Source organism: Phocoena sinus, chromosome X (assembly GCF_008692025.1).
Source record: "Phocoena sinus isolate mPhoSin1 chromosome X, mPhoSin1.pri, whole genome shotgun sequence".
NCBI classification, from domain to species: Eukaryota; Metazoa; Chordata; class Mammalia; order Artiodactyla; family Phocoenidae; genus Phocoena; species Phocoena sinus.
Window position 1 is genome coordinate 18,226,289 of NC_045784.1, and position 23,534 is coordinate 18,249,822.

The 23,534-nt window shown below is 37.9% G+C and overlaps 1 protein-coding gene across 4 annotated transcripts in view; it reads left to right on the forward strand.

Moving 5' to 3' along the window:
• The window catches only part of CNKSR2 (connector enhancer of kinase suppressor of Ras 2), a 257,232-nt gene that overhangs the window by 173,365 nt on the left and 60,333 nt on the right, over positions 1-23,534 (forward strand). For all 4 annotated transcript variants that reach the window (XM_032619801.1, XM_032619802.1, XM_032619803.1 and 1 more), the window contains 2 exons: positions 22,848-22,896; positions 23,316-23,488. In XM_032619801.1, the coding sequence (XP_032475692.1) occupies positions 22,848-22,896; positions 23,316-23,488 (222 nt within the window). The remainder of the gene's footprint in view (positions 1-22,847; positions 22,897-23,315; positions 23,489-23,534) is intronic.

Genomic DNA, 23,534 nt, shown 5'->3' on the forward strand with positions numbered 1-23,534 from the left:
TTAGCTGATTAATCATTAGCGTGATAATACACAGTAAATGAATAGCTGTAAAGTTCAACATTAAAGATAAAATTTTTAATATATTTATGATTTCATTTAAAAATGAACATCTACTATGCACTAGACTTGGAGCATGGTTCTCGAGGTAAAAATGAGAAGACATAGCACACCGTAATATGGAAAGAAAGACACACCGAGAGTCCCAATACAGTTTGTAATGGGTGGGTGCAAGAAGTGTAGGAGAACGGCCTTTGCCTTCTTGGGAAGTGAGAAGAGACTTCAGAATGGGGAGCATTTGGGTGAAGAGTGAAAAGCAGTATTTTTGTGGGAAGGCGTATGAAAGTGTGCTACAAATGTGTGCGAATATGGCATGTTCCACGGACTTCATGTGGCTCAAAATTACTGGTTCATTAAAAGTTGAAGGAAAGCATGTGAGAAGGGGCAGTAGATGGGACCCTAGAGAAGCAGGTGGGGCTTAGATCAGGAATTTTATGATAAAATACTTAGGCTCTTTCCTGTAGTAATAAAGAGCTACTGAAGAATTTTGACCTGGGGACTTGCATGATGAGATTGGCCTATAGGATCTCTCTGGTGCAGAGCATCAATCAAGAGATGTGAGGCCAAAGGCAGGGCCATTAAGGCCAGGTGGATGATGAGAAACTAGGACAATGGCGTTGTGGAGGCTGAGAATCTTGTTAGCCAAAACATTCAAATCACAAAGTCAACCCATTTTATGACATTTTGGTTAAAAGGGAGTTTGTTGTGCTTCTCATTAGAAGCCCTTGAAAAACATGGACTACAGGCTTTTAAGTGAGTTGAACAGTTGTGCTTAGTGTACACAGCATCAAAAGATTTAATCTGTCACTGCTGTGGAAGACAGACCATCTAGATATACAAGATGTGAAAGATTTTAACAACTCATAGTTGAGTTGCTTTCCTGAGTATATCTTTTAAATCATCTAACTACTTATTCGCTAGGTCTCTCATAAAATGAAAATGAAGAAATATGTTTTCATATTTGGGTTGACATAGGAGTGCAGTTAGCACTCTTGGGTGCTCGTTCTCTATCCTCTCCTGTCCCCAGTTACCATACCACCAGCCTCTTCGTCTCCAAGAGAATAATGCCCATATCAAAACCTGCTACTTTGAATAAGTGGCAAATCAGGTTATTATTTTTTCCATAGACATTTGCAGTCATTCTGAAATCAATACTCATAGCTGTATGGCGGGGGGCCACTTTTGCTATCACTAGTCAGAAATGCTATCTTCACACTGAGAAGCTGGTGTTCTAGTCAAAAGTAATAGCCTGAACAAAGATCTAAACATAAGAGACAGCTGGCCTATTCAAGAGAGAAGTTGGTAGTGAGAGACGAAGCTAGAGAGGAAAGAAGAGGCCACTTCACCCAGAGCGTGTAAACTATTCAACTGTTTGGATTTGTCGTAAGAGGAGCGATAAGCCACTGAAGGCTCATTTAAACACTCAGCCTGTGCCATCCTGTCGTGCACGTCCAGACAGGAATATACTGTGTGAGGAAGGAAAATAGCTGAGTCTTGTGGATTTTGAGTAATTAAATTATGGAAGATAGTAAAAGGTAAAACTGCTAATCAGGAATATTGTGAGTATTGTCTAGTATTGTCTATAAATTGTTACCACCTTTCTGAAAGGCATTATTTAGTTAAGTGTGCAAAGAACCTGGTCTAGTAACTTCACGTCTAGAAGTTTATTCCAAGAAAAAAAGCAGAGCCTACTTTTGCCTCCTATTTTTATTCTATATCCTGAGTCTGTAACAGGGATTTCCCAGATACATGATATTTATCCCAACTAATTTTTAACAGAGAGACAGCACAGGGTAAGGAATATTGTTAATCATGGAGGAGGTCCTCCCATGTAACACTAACCCACTAATTTCAAAGTGAAAAGCTGGACATTTTCTAACTATTCTCTGGTTTAAAAGAAGCTAAATAGGGGCTTCCCTGGTGGCGCAGTGGTTGAGAGTCCGCCTGCCGATGCAGGGGACACGGGTTCGTGCCCCGGTCTGGGAGGATCCCACGTGCCGCGGAGCGGCTGGGCCCGTGAGCCATGGCCGCTGAGCCTGCGCGTCCGGAGCCTGTCCTCCGCAACGGGAGAGGCCACAGCAGTGAGAGGCCCGCGTAACGCATAAAAAAAAAAAAAAAAAAAAAAAAAAAAGAAGCTAAATAATTGTTAGCCCCAAAGTGTATGTTCAATGTCTATAACCAGTGTTCAAAAAGAAAGAACATTCATTGGTGAGTTTTTTATTAGACTCTTAAGTTCCTTAGAGGACTTTACTTGCATTTATTTAGTACTTTTACAGTTATCAAGGGAGTTTCCACATTTGTTACGTCTTTTAAACCTCAAAACAACTGTGTTTGCAAATGACAAAACTCAAAACTCAAAAAAGTGATCTACCCAAAGCTGTGTTGCAAAAAAGTGTAAGAGTAAGAACTAGAACCCAAACCGCCTACTGCAGGGATCTTTCCACACTCTGCCCTGGTCCTCCGTGCATGGTAGGCATTGCATACACAAATGAATTCGTGCTTTAATAACTAAATGAGTGAATTTTGAAAAAGTTCACTTGAAGAAACGTGTGCGCTCATATGTTGATTTTTTTTTTTTTTTTTTTTTTTTTGCGGTACGCGGGCCTCTCACTGTTGTGGCCTCTCCCGCTGCAGAGCACAGCCTCCGGACGCATAGGCTCAGTGGCCATGGCTCATGAGCCCAGCCGCTCCGCGGCATGTGGGATCTTCCCGGGCCAGGGCACGAACCCGTGTCCCCTGCATCAGCAGGCCGACTCTCAACCACTGCGCCACCAGGGAAGCCCTCATATGTTGATTTTAATAACATTTCTCGTAGGTGGATTGATTTCTACCCAGGTTTCTCTTTTGCTCTATATTACTATTTTTTTATTAAGTTCAGAAAAACATACAGAGCTACTGCTGTTATAAAACACAAGTAGTTATTCAGCATGATATATTACTGAGACTACAGGGTCCTATAGTTAAAAATGCCTGGACCTGGGAGGCAAAATAAAATATATTTAAATGATTGCTTTTTATATTTCACAGGAATTTTTGTTTTATTTTTTAATCTGTATATATGTACTTATTTAAAATAAAAAGATGTTTACTTATGTTAATTTTTTTAAAAACACAAGATCGGTATCAATATGTAATCCAGTCACCTTCATGATGAACCATTAATCTTCATTCTTACCAATTATTCTTTTGGATAGCACAACTATTTTTAATGAAATAGGACTTAAGTGGAAGAGGATTATAAAGATGGAATAATGAGTTTCGTAAGGCTGCTATCTCTGCTATAATACTAGCTCCATGTGGTCTGTGTTGAAATTTGGAGAAAATTTAGTTGAATTGAATAGCAGGATCATATCAGCATTAAATACCCTTAAACAATTTACTAAAGGTGTGTGTGTGTGTGTGTGTGCAGGGTGTTCCTTTTTAAGCTCCTAGATTATAATCCCCGTTAGTCTATTCTGAAAAACAGCCTAATAATACACAAAGCCAGGCAAATACAGTTTGACTTCAGCATGACTCATTCCTCTTAGCAATTATAGCAGAAATGTTTATATAATAATAAAGAAGATTTAGAAGTTTATGGTATTGTAAAATACATAATTTTATTTTTTATTAATTCCATATATTTGTTATTCCAATTTATGTATTTTTCTTAAACTTATTTGAAAAGAAATCATTCACTATGCTCTAACTACCCTAATTATCACCAGTCTTTGCCACCTCTTTCCTTTTTGACATGTCCCTCCCTCTACTGAGAATGCTTCTACCCCATCTTTACCCCTGGCTGACTCCTATCTAAACCTGAATTTGCAGAGAGACTTTCCCTGACCACTACACCCTAAACTAAATCAGTTTCTCCTATTATAGTCTCTTAGCACCCTGTATATTTTCTTTGAAAACTTTCTTATGATTCATAATTACGTATTTATTTGTGTGATTATCTGCTTAGTATCTTTCTTCACTATATATGGTAGGGAGGGCATGTCCGTGTCCATGACAGGAAAGGATAGTTTCTCCATTTTGTTCAGCACTATATTTTAGTACCTAGTCTAAGTCTAGTACCTTACAAGTGCTCAATAAAAATGTGATGAATAAATGAATGAATGAGTGAGTGAATGTGACAGGAACTTCAATGCCTTTCTCAGTATCTCTCAGCTGATGTCCTCAGCCTGCAAAAACAAGAGCCACCTCCATGACCAGCCCTGCCCAGTACAAGCCGACCTTCAGTTGGGGTGTGTTCAGAGTGGGAACCACCAGGAACCTATTACCATAGGCTCAGTGTCCCATGTGCCTGGGGAGAGGCATAGGGCTCTGAATGTCTTCTATCATGTTTGTCTAGTCCACATGACTAAATTCTACTTTGTTTTATCGATTAGGTTTCCATTTCACTCCAAAGATGGGAACTCTGCCCTTACTGGCGCCTCCTCCAACGAGGGTTTGGCTGGTTTACTGATACAGACGACAGACGATGTGGAGCCTAACTCTGACCACCCACCCATTTAAGAGAGTATTGGAATCACCTAGTAATTTACACTCACCGTGTCGGGCTCCCTCTCAAAGCAGGTCCCAGTTTGTACCTTTAATCAGTGTGATTTACAAGACTTCTCTGCTCCACAGGTGCCACCAGGGCAACAGAATTAGCTCCCCCTCAGCCTGGCCTCATCTCCTCCACTCCAGCTAGTTCTTGCTCTCTTCCTATCACTGCCCTCTCGTTATGGAGGTCGCAGTATGCCTATCAGCCAAGCAGGTGACGGTATTTTTCAAATGAGTATAACTTTATTTTACCTACTCACTGATTCTCTGTCTGAAAATGGAGTTGTTAGCTGCCAAAACCCTCGTCTGACCTGAGAGCACATGAAGCAAAAGCAGACAGCAGTGTCTGGTGTGTGTGTGTGTGTGTGTGTGTGTGTGTGTGTGTGTGTGTGTGTATGTGTGTGAGAAATCCAAATGTAGTGATGAAAACCTTTAGATAAGAGACGATTAGAATCAGGACTTTTTTTTTTGCTTAATATGATATACATATGACACCTTGCTCTCACATTAAAGCTGCTGAACTAAATCCATAGACAAAATAATAATTTATTTTAAATCTACATGCTGAGAAGCCAGAAAAGTAAAATTTGGTAATGGATCTAGGCAACATGCAGGTACACTTTCATAAACTGAATAATGTGATTTTAGGTGGCTTATGTAAAACAGATTTTGAGTAGGTGTTAAAAAATCTGGATGATTTGTTTCATAACATTCCAACATTGGCTTGTCTTAGTTATTTAGGATATAACTGCAAACACTCAGTTACTATTTCACTTCTGATAAGTACTCTTAGCCATTTCCATCAAATTGTGAAAGGATTTTTGGTGGAGCTTCTGGAGGAAGGAGGTGGAGAGCTGTTAAAAGACATCTTATTTTTAAAAATTTAACAAGTAAATAAACATTATGAAACAGACAGTATTGTAAGTAATTTGCAAATTTTAACTCACTTAATCCTCGTAAAAAAACCTATAAGGAAAGGTGCTGGTATTATCCCCATTTTACAGATTAGGAAGCTGAGGCACTAACAATAAGTAGTTAAGTGGTGGAGCTGGGATTTGAACATTGGCAGAGTTTCTCTCTCATACACCAGATGGGCAAGACTACCATCAGCAGTAAACTTGTTCAATTCTATGCTGTTATTTCATGTAAATGGAAGATTTCTTGATTTAATATTTACTCCCATTACCATCTTACCCCACTTACTCATGTTTAGACTTTTTCTCTGCCTACACACAATAATGAGAAAGGGAAAATACTTTTCTTTGTGAAATATTTAAATCTCAAAGTCTTTTGTTTGTTTATTTAAAAAATTAAATATATAGAAGTATTTATCATTTATCCCAAGTGTTTCAAATTGCCCCTCAAAAAAATAACATAATTTAGCAGAAACTCAACAGCAATTCTAGTAGTGCCAACTATCTTTAAGGCCCAATAAATGCTGTGGAATATATATAAATAATAATAATATTACCACTGCTACTACTAATAATAGCTAACATTTACCTATTGCTTACTAAGTTCCTATGCTAAGAACTTACATACGTTATCTCATTGAACCTTCAAATTGACCTTCTGAGGTTGCTACTATTATTATATCTATTTTGAAGAACTGAAACACAGAGTTTACCTTGCTCATGGTCATACAGCCAGAAAGTAGCAGACTTGAAATATGAGTACAAGCAGTCTGACTCCAAAACTCACATTTTTAGATGAATAAAGTCATGTAAAGTCATGTCTACTCATAAGGATTTTACCATCTATTAGAGAAGCCAGAGCTATTATTATCACAAAGACGAAAAATATGCTATATTGGCAGCCTATAAACATTTATAATTAAATTTATCTACAGTTATAAAGATTGGTTTGTCTAATATAGGCCTGTCTTAGCTGCATTGTTTCAGGATCAATGTAGCTAAAATAAGAGGGCAGTTAGTTTCAGTGGCTAGATAACCATCTCTGAGCTAACAATTGTTTATAATAACCACTTTCTCCACGCTTTGACTTTACTCACCTAGATGACAGCCATGGTACAGTGTGACATGATGTTTCTCCTCACTGGGGTGCATGCAGATATCCATTCTAAATATTACTGTATTTATATCATATGTATTCTCTGGTTCCTGTGGATGACTTCACAATTTCTAGAGTGTTAATGCCAAATTCGTAGTAGCACTGGCAAAGCCTACATGGGAACAGCCTGGACTGTGACACGTGTTTCCCACTGGAGCACTTCACTAGAGTGGTGATTCTCAAACTATTGGGCTGTCCTTAGCAAACGGCTCCTGGTGACTGAGGCTTTATGCAGAAATGACAGTCCTTCCTTTGATTCTTATGGGCAAATAACACATAATTTCACAGACTTTAATTTTCACTTGTGACTAGATATTGCTTATTAGTAACCTACTAAATGATTTTAAAAGGTTATAAATTGAATAATCATAAAATCATGCATTAGTAGAGTTTACTCAATATTCTAATTCACTATTTTTCCAAGATGCCTAGTATCCATGCAACCAACAGTACAGTGGTGCTCTTATTGCACAAGCCCAAGTGTAGATGGTTCTGGTTCCCACAGTTTTCAGGAGGAATGCTATATTGGTACATCATCAGGATTTTTTTAAGTTACCTATAGTTTTCAGTTGCTTTTTTTAATTATAAACTATCATTAGACTATTGACCTTAGTTTGCTTTAGGTTGCTTGCTTTACCTTCTAGCATGTTGTAATTCACATTACCCAGATATTCTAAAAATGATACTGTGACTTATCCATACCCTACAGTACTTACAGTCATATTCTATTGGTATCACCTAGTTAATTTTCCATTGGAAAGTAGGGACAAATGGACCACAGGGCCTACTGGCCTAAGAGGGTCACAATCAAAACTTGTTGAGACCCACTGCCTTAAATACGGTTATGTGGTTTTAAAAAGTAGAAGGAATGAAATCTTGGCTTTTCTTGTCCATAAATATGAAACAGTTTTATAGAATGCAAGTCCATGAAGAAGCCTAGGAGGAAAATTCACTTGTGTTTCCTGACCCATTTATACTAATAGTTATTTTAGTGAAAACCATTAAGAAAAATCATGCTCCTCCTCCACCACAACAGGTGTGAAAAGCATCTATTCACTAAGAAGGCATAAAAATGTTAAATTTTTTATGCATCTTAAATCTTATATGCATCTTAAATGTATATGCATTAAGAGATTCAAAATGCTAGAAGCAAAGTCCAACAGAACTGAAAAGAGAAATTGACAAATCTATAATTATAGTTGAAGTCTTGAACACCCCTCTCAGTAATTCATAGAACCACTAAAGAAAAACTCAGCAAGGGTATAGAGTGCTGAACGACTACCCACCAACAGTATCTGACTCCCCAAAACATCAGAATACATATTCTTTTCAAGTGTGCGTGGGACAGTCATCAGGATAGACCATATCTTAGGTCATAAGATAAACCTTAATTTTAAAAGAACTGAAATCATACAAAGTATGTTATCTAACCATAATGGAATCAAACTGGAGATCAATAACAGTTAACAAGTAAGTCTCCAACCTCTTGGAAATTAAAGAACGCATTTTAAAATAATCCATAGGTAAAAGAGGAAATCTCAAGGAAAATTGACCTGAGTGAAGATGAAAACACAACATATGCATAGGGGAAAATTTATAGCACTAAATACTTATCTCAGGAAAGGAGAGGGACTTCCCTGTTGGTCCAGTGGTTAGGACTCGGCGTTTTCACTGCCAGGGCCCGGGTTCAATCCCTGGTCAGGGAACTAAGATCCCGCAAGCTATGTGGCATGGCCAAAAAAATCAAGAAAAGAAAAGGAGAAAGTTGTCACCTCAAGAAATTAGAAAAAGAAAAACAAGAAATAAGCATAAGGAAGACAATAGAGAGAAGAAATGAAATTTGAAAACAGAAAACATAGTAGAGAAAATCAAAAGCTGTAAATTTTTTTGCAAAATCAAAAAAGAAATTGATAAATGTCTAGCAAGACTGACAACGGGAAAAAGAGAAGACTAAAGTTACCAGTATAAGGAATGAAAGAGGGGTTATCACTACAAACCTCATAGACATTTAAAGAATAAGGAAATACTATGAACAACTCTCTGCACTTAACTTTAACAGTTTAGATGAAATGGACCAATTCCTCAAAACCCACTAGCTACATAACTCTCCCAAGATGGAGTAGATGATCTGAATAGTCCTATAACTATTAAAGGAAATTAGTTAATCATTGAAGGACTTCCAAAAAAGAAGTACAGAAATACTGAAAAAAGGACCAAACATATTGCACTTTTATATTGCTTACATGCGAGAGTAATCCATTTGACTTTTATTATTACGTTCTGTGGTGCCTTTAAAGTGTTGGCAGCATGTAAAATATTTGATGTATAGGGCTTGTGACTTAGTGGAATTCTTAGGAGACTGATTAAAATTCATAAATTTTATTAATTGTGAAAATATTGTTTAAATGTTTGAAAAATTTGTTTCATAAATTTTTTTAAGTTTAACAAATTAAGCATTATACAAACAAACAAACAAAAAGGTTCACTAATACGCCCTTCCTCTTGAGAGAGGTTTCTGCTTACACTGTATAAAACAGATTATGTAAAGCCAGTCCTTTTCAGTTTCATGTTTGAGCCAATGGGGGCCTCATTCTGCTAGTTCCTGGTTAGATAATGGCTGCCAGGAAGGAAAACACAAAATCCGGCTTAATTAGTGAGGCATCATGCAAAACAGGACACAGAATAATTGAATTTGGAATTTATTAAATTCAAATCTTATTACAAATTCCTTGTTGCCTTCTAAAAACAATAAAATAAAACGTAAATTCTGATGAGAGGCCCTTGATCAGAGAGGTTAAAGAAACTCCATTCTCTTTCATGTTGTAGGCCTGTCTCTCCCAGTTGTATAACCTCAGAAAATTTCCTCAGGTTTTGTTGGCAGTAGAACTTTTTTGCTCCCATAATCACTTCTACCCATATTACCTCACCACCATAACTCATTTCATCAAGCATCTCAGGTTTAATGAAACTCCAGGTAAAATTATTTTACCCCTAGAACTGTTTAAAACCTCTTCTGATTGAAGGGCCATAACCTATATCAAATTATCTTCTTCATTCAACTCCTAAAATACATCACTTCCTGGATGGTTTCAGCACCATCCAATTCTACAAAACTGTAGGCCTAATAATTTGCTGTATATACCCAAATCTCATCCAAAGATTCCTCTTAATACACTACATGTCTGAGTCTCTTGGCCCAGATCTCATGTGAGAATGAAGTTTAAGGCACAATTATTGACTACTGTTACATTCTAGTTTCTTGAAGATAACTTCCAAGAACAACGTTAAATTGTTTGTAGCCTTCAAGGGATTCTTCTTTGGCTTTTGGCTCAGACAGCAACTGGCAGCAGGCCAAGTGCATGAGCTCAACCTAGAGTCTCAGCTCTAAATAATACTGCTAAATCTGTTTCTTAGCATCTCTACAAGTATCAGGTTAGGCCAAAGCAGTATCCTAATAGACTTGAACCCAAAACAATCTGCAATGTTGAGAAATAGATGTGTTTCAATCCCTGTTCTTTATATGCACATAATTTTAGATTAACTAGATGCAAACTTTCCTGAAACTCAAAATAGGAGAATAATTTACCTTCTTGTGTTTTCTTTTATTATCATAAATTCAGAGTGGCCTCAAGAGACAATGGCTGTTGTATCTAACCACCTCCAAGTAAAAGGGCCCAACATTAAAGAAAAGAATTGTCTTTTCTAAGATTCAGATGGCCAAGAATAATGCTGTAGTTAATAGAACATGAACTGTTTGAACTCAGACACATTTCTGAACCTCATTTTCTCATCAGTATAAAGAGGATAATAATACTTAACTCACTCAGGTATTTCAGAAGTAAATCATACACTCTATATAAAGTTTGTTCCACTGTGCTGGACACATAGTAACTATTCTTAAGGCCATACAGAAAGGAAATGGATTCATTTACATGGATGGGGATTTGCTTCCCGATGAGCAAATCAGAAGGGCTTCTAGGACTAGAACATCTGTCCTCTTTGGGCATTAATGAATGTATCGGCTAGGGTTCAGTCAGGGAAGCAGAAGTGCTAAGTGGCATGGAATAAAGGACTAGATCTTACTCAGTTGAGGAGCTGGTGAAGAACCTCAGCAGAGCCAGTGGTCATGAAGAAAATCTAGATGTGAAGCCAGGGAGAGCAAGACAAACTAGAATCCATGAGCAGACTGGAAGCCTGTCTCCAGCTTCAAAACGAAGCTGGTGCCCTTTGCCATGGAGATTTATAGGCTCCTGGTCCAGGACTTAGAGGAGCTGAAGGAATTGCACGCCTGGCTACTGACCTATCCCAGCAAGGTGAGCCAGCAGGAAAGTGGCAGTATGTGTACGCTGCTGCACTGACGGGCACCCTACGCTGACCTTCAGGGCAGAAAGGCTGCTGCGTCGCCTATATTCTCCGAAATTCACACAAATTTACATTGGCCAGCCCTAACTAGCACCAGACAGGGAGAGGAATTCTGAAATAAATAGTTACAGCTTTGCTAAGTTGACATAGTAGATAACCACCACACTGAGGTTTCCTTTTCTGTTGACACTATAGGTACCTACCAGGTAAAACCTGCTTTGAAAATTCTAGTGACAGTCTGTATGAGGATCAGTTGTAAAGTGAAAAATTCTAAATGATCATAAATTTGGAGTGGACTCAAGGTACAGCCTACGTCTATGGAGGTATCATCCCCACAGCCTACTTACTTAATTCCCCAGAGCATATAGGAAAATATAACTTCAAATTGTCTTTTATCTATCTTAAATCAAAAGATTGACTAGTATAAGGAATAGTTAGGATTAAATGTCTAATTTACCTAAAGAGGTTTCTACTTGCTAAAACACGTAAGGTGATTCTTTAAAGAATTTCTTTGCATACTCTGTTTAAGGAAGAGTACCAGAAAGCTATGTACCTAGACCATCTTATCTTAGCCAGTTGTTGAATCTCCTTCACTTAGTTGCATTTTAGCGTCATGTCCTCAATTTTTATCAGATGGCTGATACAAGAAACAGCCATATGAAATTCACTTCTTTGTTTGCTAGTAAAATATTTTTGAGGAGGTTGTATTTTTCCCTTGTGCCCCCCATATATATTTGTATAATTGGGTAAGAGCTTTGGCTCCCTGTGATTATGATGTATATAAAGTATCTGATACAGTGTCTGGCACTATGGTAGTGCACAAATATTCTTAGCATCCTTCCTCCAACCATACTACCAAAATGTCCTCACCAGTGGGCTGAGAACAAGCCAAACCCTAATCTAGGTGCATTTGAGGCAACGAGTTCTGGAGAAGTGGCAGCAAACATCAGGCCCTGCAGAAATCTAATTTTTCATATCTGAGCTTGCATAAATTGCTTGCTTTCTCTTACTCAGTTTTCTCATTTACAAAATGAGCATGGCACTGCAAGGAGGACTATGGAAAATGCCATCTAAATTGACAGCATCATGATGATTTGATTCCTGTTGCAAACACAAATTTTTTAAAAAAATCTCCCCATCAAGTTCTTTTTTCTCTTCTGTTAGATAAAACCAATTTTGCTTTTTTAGTCTTAAAATCATGTCATACTAGATGGTTCAGTATGGAAGAGAAGGAAGAGTATGATTTATCTCTCAGTTATTTTACTATAAAATGAGTTGCATATAGTGACTTTTGAAACTTCCTAAACTTAACTTTGATTTTTATCCAATGTTATCTTTGAGAGAGTTTCTGTTAAGGAAAGGCAATCTCTGGATCAAGAAAACTGCAGCTAAACTAGCCGATGTAGAAACATTTGAAGTGGTTGTCTGGGAGAGCTTATCTATTCTATAAGAGCAAAGGTCTCAGAGTAAGAGCCTGATAAACATACTCTTAGCCATAAAGGTATTTAGAGAAAAACTGGCATTCTTGGAACGAATTACAGTGACGTGGCAAGAATTCCGTGATGAGAAAATATGTACAATCTGTCAGAGCAACAAACCTAGAAATGAAGGTGACCCAAAACTCTTTAGTTTCAGATTCTTAAAAATGAAGCCATAAAGTCAGTAGCCAGAAAATTTTCCAGTAATTTTGATTGTCATAAAACTGCTGACAAAATTATCATGCCATATACATTGACTTTATTTGAGATTCTTAGGTTTTGTACATACTTCATTAGAGGTGATTCTTTTGTATTATTTTTTCTCTTTTTTCTTTTACATATAATTTATTTCCTTGTCATTTAGTAGCCGTCAGGAGGCAAATCTGGTTCTCTCAATTTTTTCCGGTCATAAACGTTTCTTTGTCATAAAAGATGGGCAAGCCTACCCTGATTTCTCTGACACCTAAATGTCGACAGTTTGTCAAACAGAAGTGTCAGGAGCAGGCGCTGTCCTAGTTCTGCTTTTCAGCTATTTGAACTTTCTGCCTCTGTCTCATTTTGTACACATTAATCAAGCACCCCAAAATAGCTGTATCTAATATGGCTGGTGATAAGTACTTTCCATACATGGTGGAGCTTAAGCATAAACTAAGCGCCTTTCAGTGAATAATCTAGCATTGTGTTAAGATTGACACTGATTGCAGGTATACATAATTCCTAAAACATCAGTAATTGGGTGTACATTGGTAACTAGCCATTTTTCCCTTTAAGTCAGGATCATGTACAGTTAGTGCACTGTGAGATATTCTAAGAGCATCTGGTCCAAGTCTCTGGTCTTGCAGATGAGGAAATTGAGGTCAAGATTAGTTTCAGTGACATGTCCATAGTCATATCACTGGAATATGGAGAACTAGACGTCAGGTCTCCAGATCACTACCACAGTACTGTTCTACTGGTACTGTGCATTCCGTTCTTGCTGAAACATAAACATTCAAAGTGTATCACTCCAGCTGGTGTGTTGAGAATAGGCTGGAGGTGGCTGGGGGTAGTGTGGAAGCAGGAAGACAAGTTAGGATCTGGCCAATTCAGGTGAGAGATGATAGGGGCTTAGCCCTGGGTGCTAAAGTGGAAGAGGTGAGAAGGGCGTGGACTCTGGATATGTTTTGAAGGGAAAGTGGACAGGATGTGCTGACAAATTGCATATGAGATGCCATAACTCATAGCCTCACCATCCGCACACATAGGTGGTCAGTTAACTGTTCGATTCATGCTTTCAATAGAAAATTATATGTCAGTTCCAGTGTTAGGAGTTGAGCAGAGAGTGGTGAGCTAAGCAGATGGTTTCTGCCTTTGTGGAAACTAATGCAGTAGTTTAAAACCACACGTTGAGAAAGTGAACCAAGTAATTTTAAGGCATTGCATAATAATCAGCAGTGTGTCAAGTGAAAATTGCATAACACAATGAATCAGCTCCTGTGTGAAGAATTAGTGGAGAGGCAGGCTTGCCTTATTTGGATCACTGGTTTCCTCATCAGTATTGACATAGGGTTTTATGGTTGTGCTGAGTTCAATTAACACTGTTAATAGGTTTGGAATAAAATATGATTGCAATCCCATCCTTGTCTAACTTGGCTGAGCCTTATTACCTTTCTGAACCTTAGTTTCTATCTCATTTGCAAAATTAAAATGTTAACATGAGCCTTCCTCTCATGAAGATATGATTAATGGTTGTGAAAAAAAACCTGCAAATCTTTTTTTTAAATCCACAGAGCAGTATAACTTGCTAATTAAAATCAACAAAAGCATGAAAATTAGAGATTGATAAGATGTTACTGGCTTGCTTATCTCCATTAATATAAAAGTGGCATCCTAATATCTTTTTATTTTATAGAATCTTTCCACATAGCCATGTACTTATATCACATGGGAGGTTCTCATAAATGGATGTCTTCATGTCAGAAGCAGTTTTTCTTTTCTCTCACATGGTTACCATGACTACAGAATATTTGCTTGAGAGGCAATATTGCACAGAGTGGTTAGAACGGGTTTTGGGATTGTTAGACCTGGGTTTGAACTTTGACTCTGCCACTACCTGTGAGCTCCTGAGCAAGTTGTTTACTCTCAGTTTTCTCCTCTTTGAAATGGCATTAATGATCACCACGGAACAAATTTATTGTAAGGATTAAGATTGATAACTGATATAAAGTCCCTAATACTGTGCCTCACACATAAGCCCTCAGTACATGATAATTATTACGATCCAAGAATGACAGTTCCTGTTTCCCAAGGGTGGTGACTTTTGTAACCCTTCCTAACCATTCACCACTATAATCGCTCTTCTTCCCACCTTACCACTTACTGTCCAATAGGAAAGGGGAATTGTCTTATGGAATCTTGTATAAGATTCACTTACCTCCCTCCTTCAGAATCTGATATGCATGATATTCTTTTGATGAAACACTGACCCTGCCCAACCTGAGTTTGACCTTCTCTAAATTCCCCCCAACTACTGCCTTTTTGTTCTTGTTTGACTCATAATTTATTAGCATGCTTGTTATTTTTAAAAGCATGCTTATTTTTGAGTGTGTGTAGAGCCATTTTCAGTCAATATAAAGTCAGGTTAACTTTATTGACAGAATCCAGAGCAAGCTCACCCACTGCCCTCAAAGACCCAGCGTGTATGCAGTGCCTCATCCCCACCCCATTCCACGCAGAGTTTCTCTTTCGTGCACTAGAATGGCAAGACCACCATCAACAGTAAACTTGTTCAGTTCTGTGCTGTTATTTCATGTAAATGGAAGATTTCTTGATATACTATTTACTCCCATTACCATCTTACCCCACTTGCTCATATTTAGACTTTTTCTGCTGACACACAATAATGAGAAAGTAAGGGAAAATACGTTTCTTTGTGAAGTATTTAAATCTCAAAGGCTCTTGTTTATTTGTTTATTAAAAAGATTAAATATGTGGAAATAGTTGTCATTTGTCCCAAGAGTTTCAAATTGCTAAGCACCTTTTCTTACGTATAAGAAATAAGCTATTGGTTTGACTAGTCACTGAAGAAATCTTGGAACTTTGCAGAAAATTACAGTAAGAGGAAGTTGCTATATTGCAACAAGAGAGTATTTTGATTGCAAATTTTTCTGTAAGTGTGGCAATTTGCAACTTGAGAAGAATTTAATAGTAGCTGAGCTTTCAAAATGTAACACAGAAACTGTCATTTTCTTCCACAATTAAAATAAGTGCTTCTGAAAGTTTCAGGATAAGAATGACCCAAATTACCCTCCCCCTCACTTCCTCATCCAGAAGAGGGGGGAATAGAGTTTGAACAGAACATCTGTGGACAAAATGAAAGACAAATGCTCTTTTCAGGCAACTGTCTGAAAAAGGAATCTTTTATAGCCAAACAGAATACTGTTGCATGCATCGCCATGGTTAAGAAGAGGATCAACAATGCTTTCATAATGGCCTTTTATTTTAGCACATTCTATTTTTATGGATTGAATTGTGATTTCAACACATCCATTCATAATTCATCATATAATTATATGCATAAATATCTTTTGACACATTTAATGCGCTTTTGCCCGCCACATCTTGAATTCAACTTTAAACTGTTAAGTGCAGTAAGACAATCTCATTACAAGTAACGTTAAAGGAGATTGGATGAAAAGGAATTTTTTCTTATCTACCAAAAGGAGCAGTCTACTAAAGAACAGAACATCAGTAATATGCTGTACATGGATTACTGGAGAAAAGACACCTGGCTTGTTTATTGCCACCCCCCAGGACTTCAGGTTAAAACAATCAGTTAATTAAGACTACATCCTGTGTTCTTTGCTGGTGGTTTGTTCAACTTTTATGCACTCAACCAGTATTTATTTAGTACTTCCTCTGTCTTACACAGAGGAAGTACTAAAATCCCTGTTCTAGTCAAAGGATAAAACAGTGCATGAAACAGTCAGGATTCCTCTTCTTTCATATAGTTTATATTTGGAGGGAAGGCTGAGTAATCAACAAGAAATATAAGTACTTTTGGTAATGTTAAGTTCTAAGGAGAGAAATAAAGCAGGGAGGGAAAACAGGAAGTGTTGAGGACGATAAGGGTAACAATTTTAGATAGGGAAGCCTGGGAAGAATTTACTAAAAAGGAAGCATTTGACTCATGATCTGAAGGAGGTAAGGGAGTAAGCCACAAGAGTATTGCTACCAAACCCAGGTTCGGCTGCTTGCTGCTCATAAGCCAATAATTCGAGAGGCAAGTGTCGGTAGAAAGGAAAGGTGCTTTAATCAGAAAAGCTGGCAATCTGGGGAGAAGGTGGACACGTGTCCAGAAACCAACTCTGAAGATTCTGGTCAGCAATGACAGTTTTTAAAGGGAAAAATGGGGGTGAAGAATCTCAGTGGATCGTCAAGGCAGGAGGTTGCGTTCTGCATCATTCTCCATCGGGTGCAGACTGGCTGACTCTTTCTTCACATGTTATCTTGCCTGCATGATCTGCCTGCAGGAGTGCTAAGGGAGCTTTTGGGGGTAGAGAGCTAGTCATTTTTTAACTGCTTCATTCTTCATTCTTTCTTCTTTTTATCTAGGAAAAGAATCAACAAGTTAGACAAGGCTTGGTGTGCACTCAGGAGAGCATAGGTCAGGAGTTAGTTTCAATTGCTTACTGATCTCATTCCTATAATTGAGTTCTTTTAAGTTTAGAGGGGAACAGAAATGGGCAAACAGGAAAGGGGCAAAAGAGCTGCTTTCAGTATCTGAGCAAACATTTCAGACAGAGGGAACAGCAAGGGTCTAGGCCCTGAGATGGGACTCCACTCAGCATAATCTAGGAAGAGCAAGTGTGGCTGGAGCAAAGTTAGTAAGGGTAGGCGCAGGAAGCAGAGGTAACAGGGGCCAGGTCATACAGGGCCTTCAGGGTCAGTGGAAGGATTTGGGCATTTATTCAGAGTGAGATGAGAAGCCATTGGAGAGTTTTCATGATCAAATCATATTTTAACAGGATCACTTTGACTCTTATGTTAAAAATAGAAGATACGAGAGCAGAGGGAGGGAGAACAGTGAGGAGATATTTTAGTGATGCAGGTGAGGGATGATGGTGGCTTAGACCAAGGTGATAGTAGTAGTAGAGATGGTAAGAAAAAGTCATATTGTGAACATATTTTGAATACAGAGCTGATACAGCTTTCTGGTGGATTGACTATGGGCTGTAAGAGAAGGGAAGGAGTCAAGATTGACTCTGGTATTCTGGGTGTGAGCCACTGTGGGGAGAAGTGGAATTGCCGTTTACTAAGGTATAGAAGACCAGGAGAGGAGCAGATTCGGTTGATGGGTGGTGGATATCATGAGCTCAGTTTTGTACACATTAAATCTGTTGAGTTAGGCAGCCTGCAGCTCAGTCAAGAAATCCCGATTGACTATATAAATTCATAAGTAGCTAAGGCTCAGGGTTTGTAAACATTCTTAGAGAGAAAGTTCAAAGAACTTTCACCCAGCTGCTCCCTACAATAAACAGAAAGTGCTAGTGATGGTGTTAGAAAGATTTTATCGAATGATGATTCAGGAAAAAAGATTAAAATACGTTTTTTAAGAGAATGGACCTTCACAAATGTTTACAAAAGGAGTCTATTTTTGGTGGTCAGTACGCCTTATGAGCTTATACTTTGATTTTTCTCTCTCTCTCTGTCTCTGTCTCTCTGTCACACACACACACACACACACACACACACACACACTACCCCAAACACAAAAAGATACAGTCATGGTCAAAAACAAGATCTAGTCTCCAAGGACTAGAAGAAAGAACAAAATTGCACACAACAATAAATGGGAAGTAAAGCCATATACCTGGTAGGCTCTGAGTCCAGAAAGAGCTAGAAATGACTGGGAGTCTACTCTAATGGGGATCAGAGAACAAATGGACCACAGCTATGTCAGGAAACTGAAGATTGACTCACTGGGTGAAACCAACTGGGAAGGCAAGCAGAGCTTCCTCACCCACGAGTATAAGGAGGTTGAATAAAGATAGAGCAATTGACCAGAGCGCTGACTCTTATAAGGTGATTCTTTCCTTAGTAAATGGAAATTATGGGAAATCCAGAGAACCCCTTAAAATAAAATTTGAAATAATAACAAGATGATTAAGGACACTGAATATTCAGAAGCACTAATACCAACTAGACATCCTGGATGTGTAAGATATAGTCAGTGAAATAAACACTCTATAGGTAAGATATACTTTAGACTGTTTAAAATCAGAGAGAGAATTAGGAAATTGGAAAACAGCAGACTGAATTCACCTAAAAAGCATTGCAGAAATATGAAAGACACATAGATGATAAATTGAGAGGTACCAACATAAGTCTAGAGACAAAAAGAGAGAGACTAGTAAAGAAGGCCCTTTGAAGAGACAATGCCTGAGAATTTTCAGAATTGAAGAAATAACACCTTCAAGTACAACACAATGAATGTGAAATGAGATTAATTAAAATCATTTATAACCTAGACACATCATAGAGCAATTGCAGAATATCAGGGATAAAGAGGAAAATATTTTAAAAGCTACAGTGAGACTAAAGACAAATTATAACTAATGACAGAGTAGCTACAGATTTTTTATTTATTTATTTATATTTGGCTGTGTTAGGTCTTTGTTGCTGCGCATGGGCTTTCTCTAGTTGTGGCGACTGTGGGCTACTCTTCATCGCGGTGCACGGGCTTCTCATTGCAGTGGCTTCTCTTGTTGCAGAGCATGGGCTCTACGCATGCGGGCTTCATTAGTTGTGGCACGCAGGCACAGTAGCTGTGGCTCGCGGGCTCTGGAGTGCAGGCTCAGTAGCTGTGGCGAATGGGCTTAGTTGCTCGACGGCACATGAGATCTTCCCAGACCAGGGTGTGAACCCGTGTCCCCCGCATTGGCAGGCAGATTCTTAACCACTGCGCCACCAGGGAAGTCCCTAGCTACAGATGTCTTAAGGGCAATGATAGACGCTAAAAGAAAATAAAGTGATATATTCAGAATGCAGAGGGAAAATTATTTTCAACTCAGAATTCTATGCCCAGCTAAGGTATTATTTTATTTAAGAGTAAAGGGTTTTTATATTTTCAAACATAAAAATCTAGCAGTGTTTGCTACTCACAGACTGCTATGAAAGAACTTCTAAAAGACATACTTACTTGAGCATGAACCTGGAAGAAGGGTGATCTGAAACTAAGAAGAAAAATACAGAAATAAAATATATTACAAATTTTCTGTCTCATGAGAAAAACATTCATCATCAGTAAAGCAAAGATTCCAGGCCTCTTTCTTTTTGAACTTGGTCATAATACCTTATATGATCTGCTATGTTATCCATTATAGTCATGTATCTGTTCTTAATGTCTTGCTCTTATTAAATATTTTATGATATCACTAGAAACTGGGAAAAATGCTAACAATTAAATATCTATCACTCGGAATGAATAATTCCATCAGTTCTACTAGAAAAGACTACACAAGATTGTAAATCTGCACCTCAAGGTGTTTAATCATACTTGCTGATAACATGAGGAAACCTTCACTGTCAGGATTTATTTATATGTATGAATAATGAGCAATTTCTGATACAAGTTTTTAAGGAATCTTTGAATCTGTTTCAGGGGTCCCCAAATCACCCACATGTCCAGTGATTCACTAGGACTCAGAAGCCTCAACATATAGTTGTACCACAGCTAAGATTTTATTATAATGATGCAGCAAGGGTATACAGCCAGATCATCAGTAAGGAAAAAATGCTACACATGAAATCTGGAGAAATCCACGTGCAGGTTTCCTGTGCTCTCTCCTTCTCATGACAGATCATGCAGAGTGCACACTTCCCCAGCAGCAAAAATACAGTCACATGGGGGTAGTGTCTCTGCCCAGGGGAGCCCATTGAAGACTCAAGTACCCAAGGATTTTAATGGGTTGGTTACATAGGCATCCTCTGCCTAGCAACTACTTTTCCTTTCCTGAAATGAAAGCAAGTGTTGAGTCCCCAGGTGGGCAAAATCATCTTATCGCTTAGGGAAGCTTCATGTCAGTACAGGGAACTGTTTGCCAGCCAAGTTCCCATATGTCAGCTGAGGGCTAACCTTGCAAGCAGGCCTTTCTAAAATAGCAGGCTCAGGCCTGCTATATTACTCTTTTCTACACAGAGACCTATTTCCTTAAAGGTAGTTTTCATTGTTTTTTCCATTACTTTCAAAAGCATATAATTAACATTTTCATTTTAGAAAATGTCACATCACTTGGAAAAATAATGACGTCTCTCTTAAGAGAACTTCATTGTAATAGTTACAATATTTTAAAAAGGAATGATGGATAAATCTGTATTGTGTGCCTAGGAGTTCTTAGGTTCCAACAATATGTATACTGATTATACTCTGCAATCATGATGAGTATGAGAATATATTTTTATAGGGAAAGAAAAGATAATCTTGTTAAAAAAGAAAACGTGGAGAGCGTAAAATATGTTTTTGTGTAGATTTTAAAGTAGACCTTAAGGTTCTAAGAAATAACGTGAAAAAGCATAGGAAGTACATTATATAACTCAATTCTTTTGAGCTGTCTGTTATCCATGTAGCTTCCTAAAAACAAACCACCCCCATCTTTGTCATTTTTAAAAATAATGAGCTGTAAAATTATAATGATTACTTGTGGAAACACAAAAGGAAAAAACCCAATCAGTAATTTTACAGCCAAACAATTTAGGGAAAATAACTAAATGTAAATTAACTATACTTAAGCACACTAGCCTGAGTTATTATTTTGAAGCAAAGTGCACTCAAGAAAATTAACATAGCATGATGGGTTTTATCTTTTATGCTCTCTCTCTAAAATTGATTGTGAATTTCTGTAGCCATGGATCCTGCAAAGTTTTATACACACACACATCCCGCATATATATGTATTTATATTACTTTGACAATTGGGTGATTATTTCTGCATTACACTGAATGTCAGCAAATTATCTGACCCTTATCTTTAGGACTGATATCCACCCATAATATTATATTCCTAAGAATTATGTAAACCATATATAAATCATGCAAATTATTATGTAAGTAGAATGTTATTTTACAAGCAAAGATACTAAATAAGGAAGTATGTCACAGAATACGAATTTACTTTATAAAACCAAGACCAGCAAATTTTATGTAGACAAAATCCAATTGCCCCTTACAGATACGAAGAAGAATCTGTTACCTAAAATTCGTTTTGAAGGATTATCTGTGAATTAAAATTGCACATGCTATCTCTCTACCCTGTTAGCTAGCTAATCATATGAACATAATTAACCTTATTTAGACCAGTGAACGATCTAGTTTAGTAGACTGTCTGACTGGAACCAGTGATTTATAGTCATTAATTGAAAGCTAGACCAGTCATACAGCTGTGGGTTTTTCTATTAAGACAGTACGCTGTTCTGGTCCTTAGCGTGGAATAGACTGATAGGTGGGTTTAACTGAGATGGTTGTTAGCTAGGCGAGTATGATGCAGGAAGTATATAGCTCAAGGACATGGTCATAACGATGTCCCATGGAAAGCAAGTGGAAGAATAGAAATAAAGGCACAAAAGGTGGCAAACTCAATAAATTGGATGCCTCAATGAAGATTTTCTAAAAATTGCTGGGTTGGAGGTATTATACTATGTAAAACGGAGAATGGAGGCAGTTGTTGGAGTATGCTTAAGAGTAACAAATATAGGGTCATGGGGGTGGGTAGCTGAAGATTGGAGAAGTAAAGAACGTTAGAGATGAGGGACTGAGAGAGCCAACATACTGACATCACCTACATGAAGGTTAGTTCCCCATAATAGAGACAGAAGTAGGTGTGAGAAGAAAATATTGATTCAAGTGCTGAAATATTTAGCAACTGAGGGGGAGGGCCTAGGAGATCAGTAGCTCATGGTGGCTTATGGTATATAATGAAATTCAAAGGAACAAGTGATAGTCATATTTGCTTGACAACTTCATAAGATTTTGTGAGAATCAAATGAGATATTGCCTGAGAAAGCACTATAAACCCCTAAGAAAGGTAGTGCTCTGCATATATGAGCCCTCAGTTTCAGCCCTGCTTTGTGTCCCTATTTCTCTGCCTACAAAATAAAGACCAAGATAATATTATTCTCTCCTGCTTCATGAGAAAGTAGAAAGTTTGGCGGCATGTTATATATGAATTTGTTTTGAGTCTTTGGAAAAAGAAGGTACTTTTGCTGACCGGGGTTCAGAGTCACCGTTCAGCTTTTGAGTGTTTTCTGCAGCTTGTTGGGACTCCGATGGCACCCTGCATATCACATAACATTCTTCCCTATCTTTGATTTCAGACATTTCAGCAGTCTTCTCTGCAGCACAAATCAAAGAAGAAAAACAAAGGTAAGAAAAGGAAATGAAACATTTAGCTGCTTAGTTTGCACTGGGATAATCACCAGCACAGTTCACCCATCCTCTCTTGCCTGAGCCCAGTGTGGTTTGGAAGAGAACAACCCCCTAGCACAAGAGCTACCAAGACCGGCTTCTCCTTCAGGTCAATTACGATACAAGGTACCTTTTGCAACACATGGTCTCAACAGGTTTTCAGACTGGGATCACGCACTTCAGATTAAATTGTATGTCACTCATGTGGGCGAAAAGGTATTAAAATTTTCCATAGTTTTGTATTCTGATACAAAGAGAAAATAAGAATTTTTAAGGTTGTTAAGTATCCAGACTTATTTTTATAATCTATAGATTAACCTTCTACCTTCACACATATACAAAATTTAAAGAGCATTTTTACCCACTATTATCTTTAGGTCCTATAGCCGGCAAGAGCAAAAGACGAATTTCTTGCAAAGATCTGGGCCGTGGTGACTGTGAGGGCTGGCTTTGGAAAAAGAAAGATGCGAAGAGTTATTTTTCACAGAAATGGAAGAAATACTGGTTTGTCCTAAAGGATGCATCCCTATATTGGTATATTAATGAGGAGGTAAGACAAAGCACATTTTGTTTTCTCATTCATTTTATCTTTAACC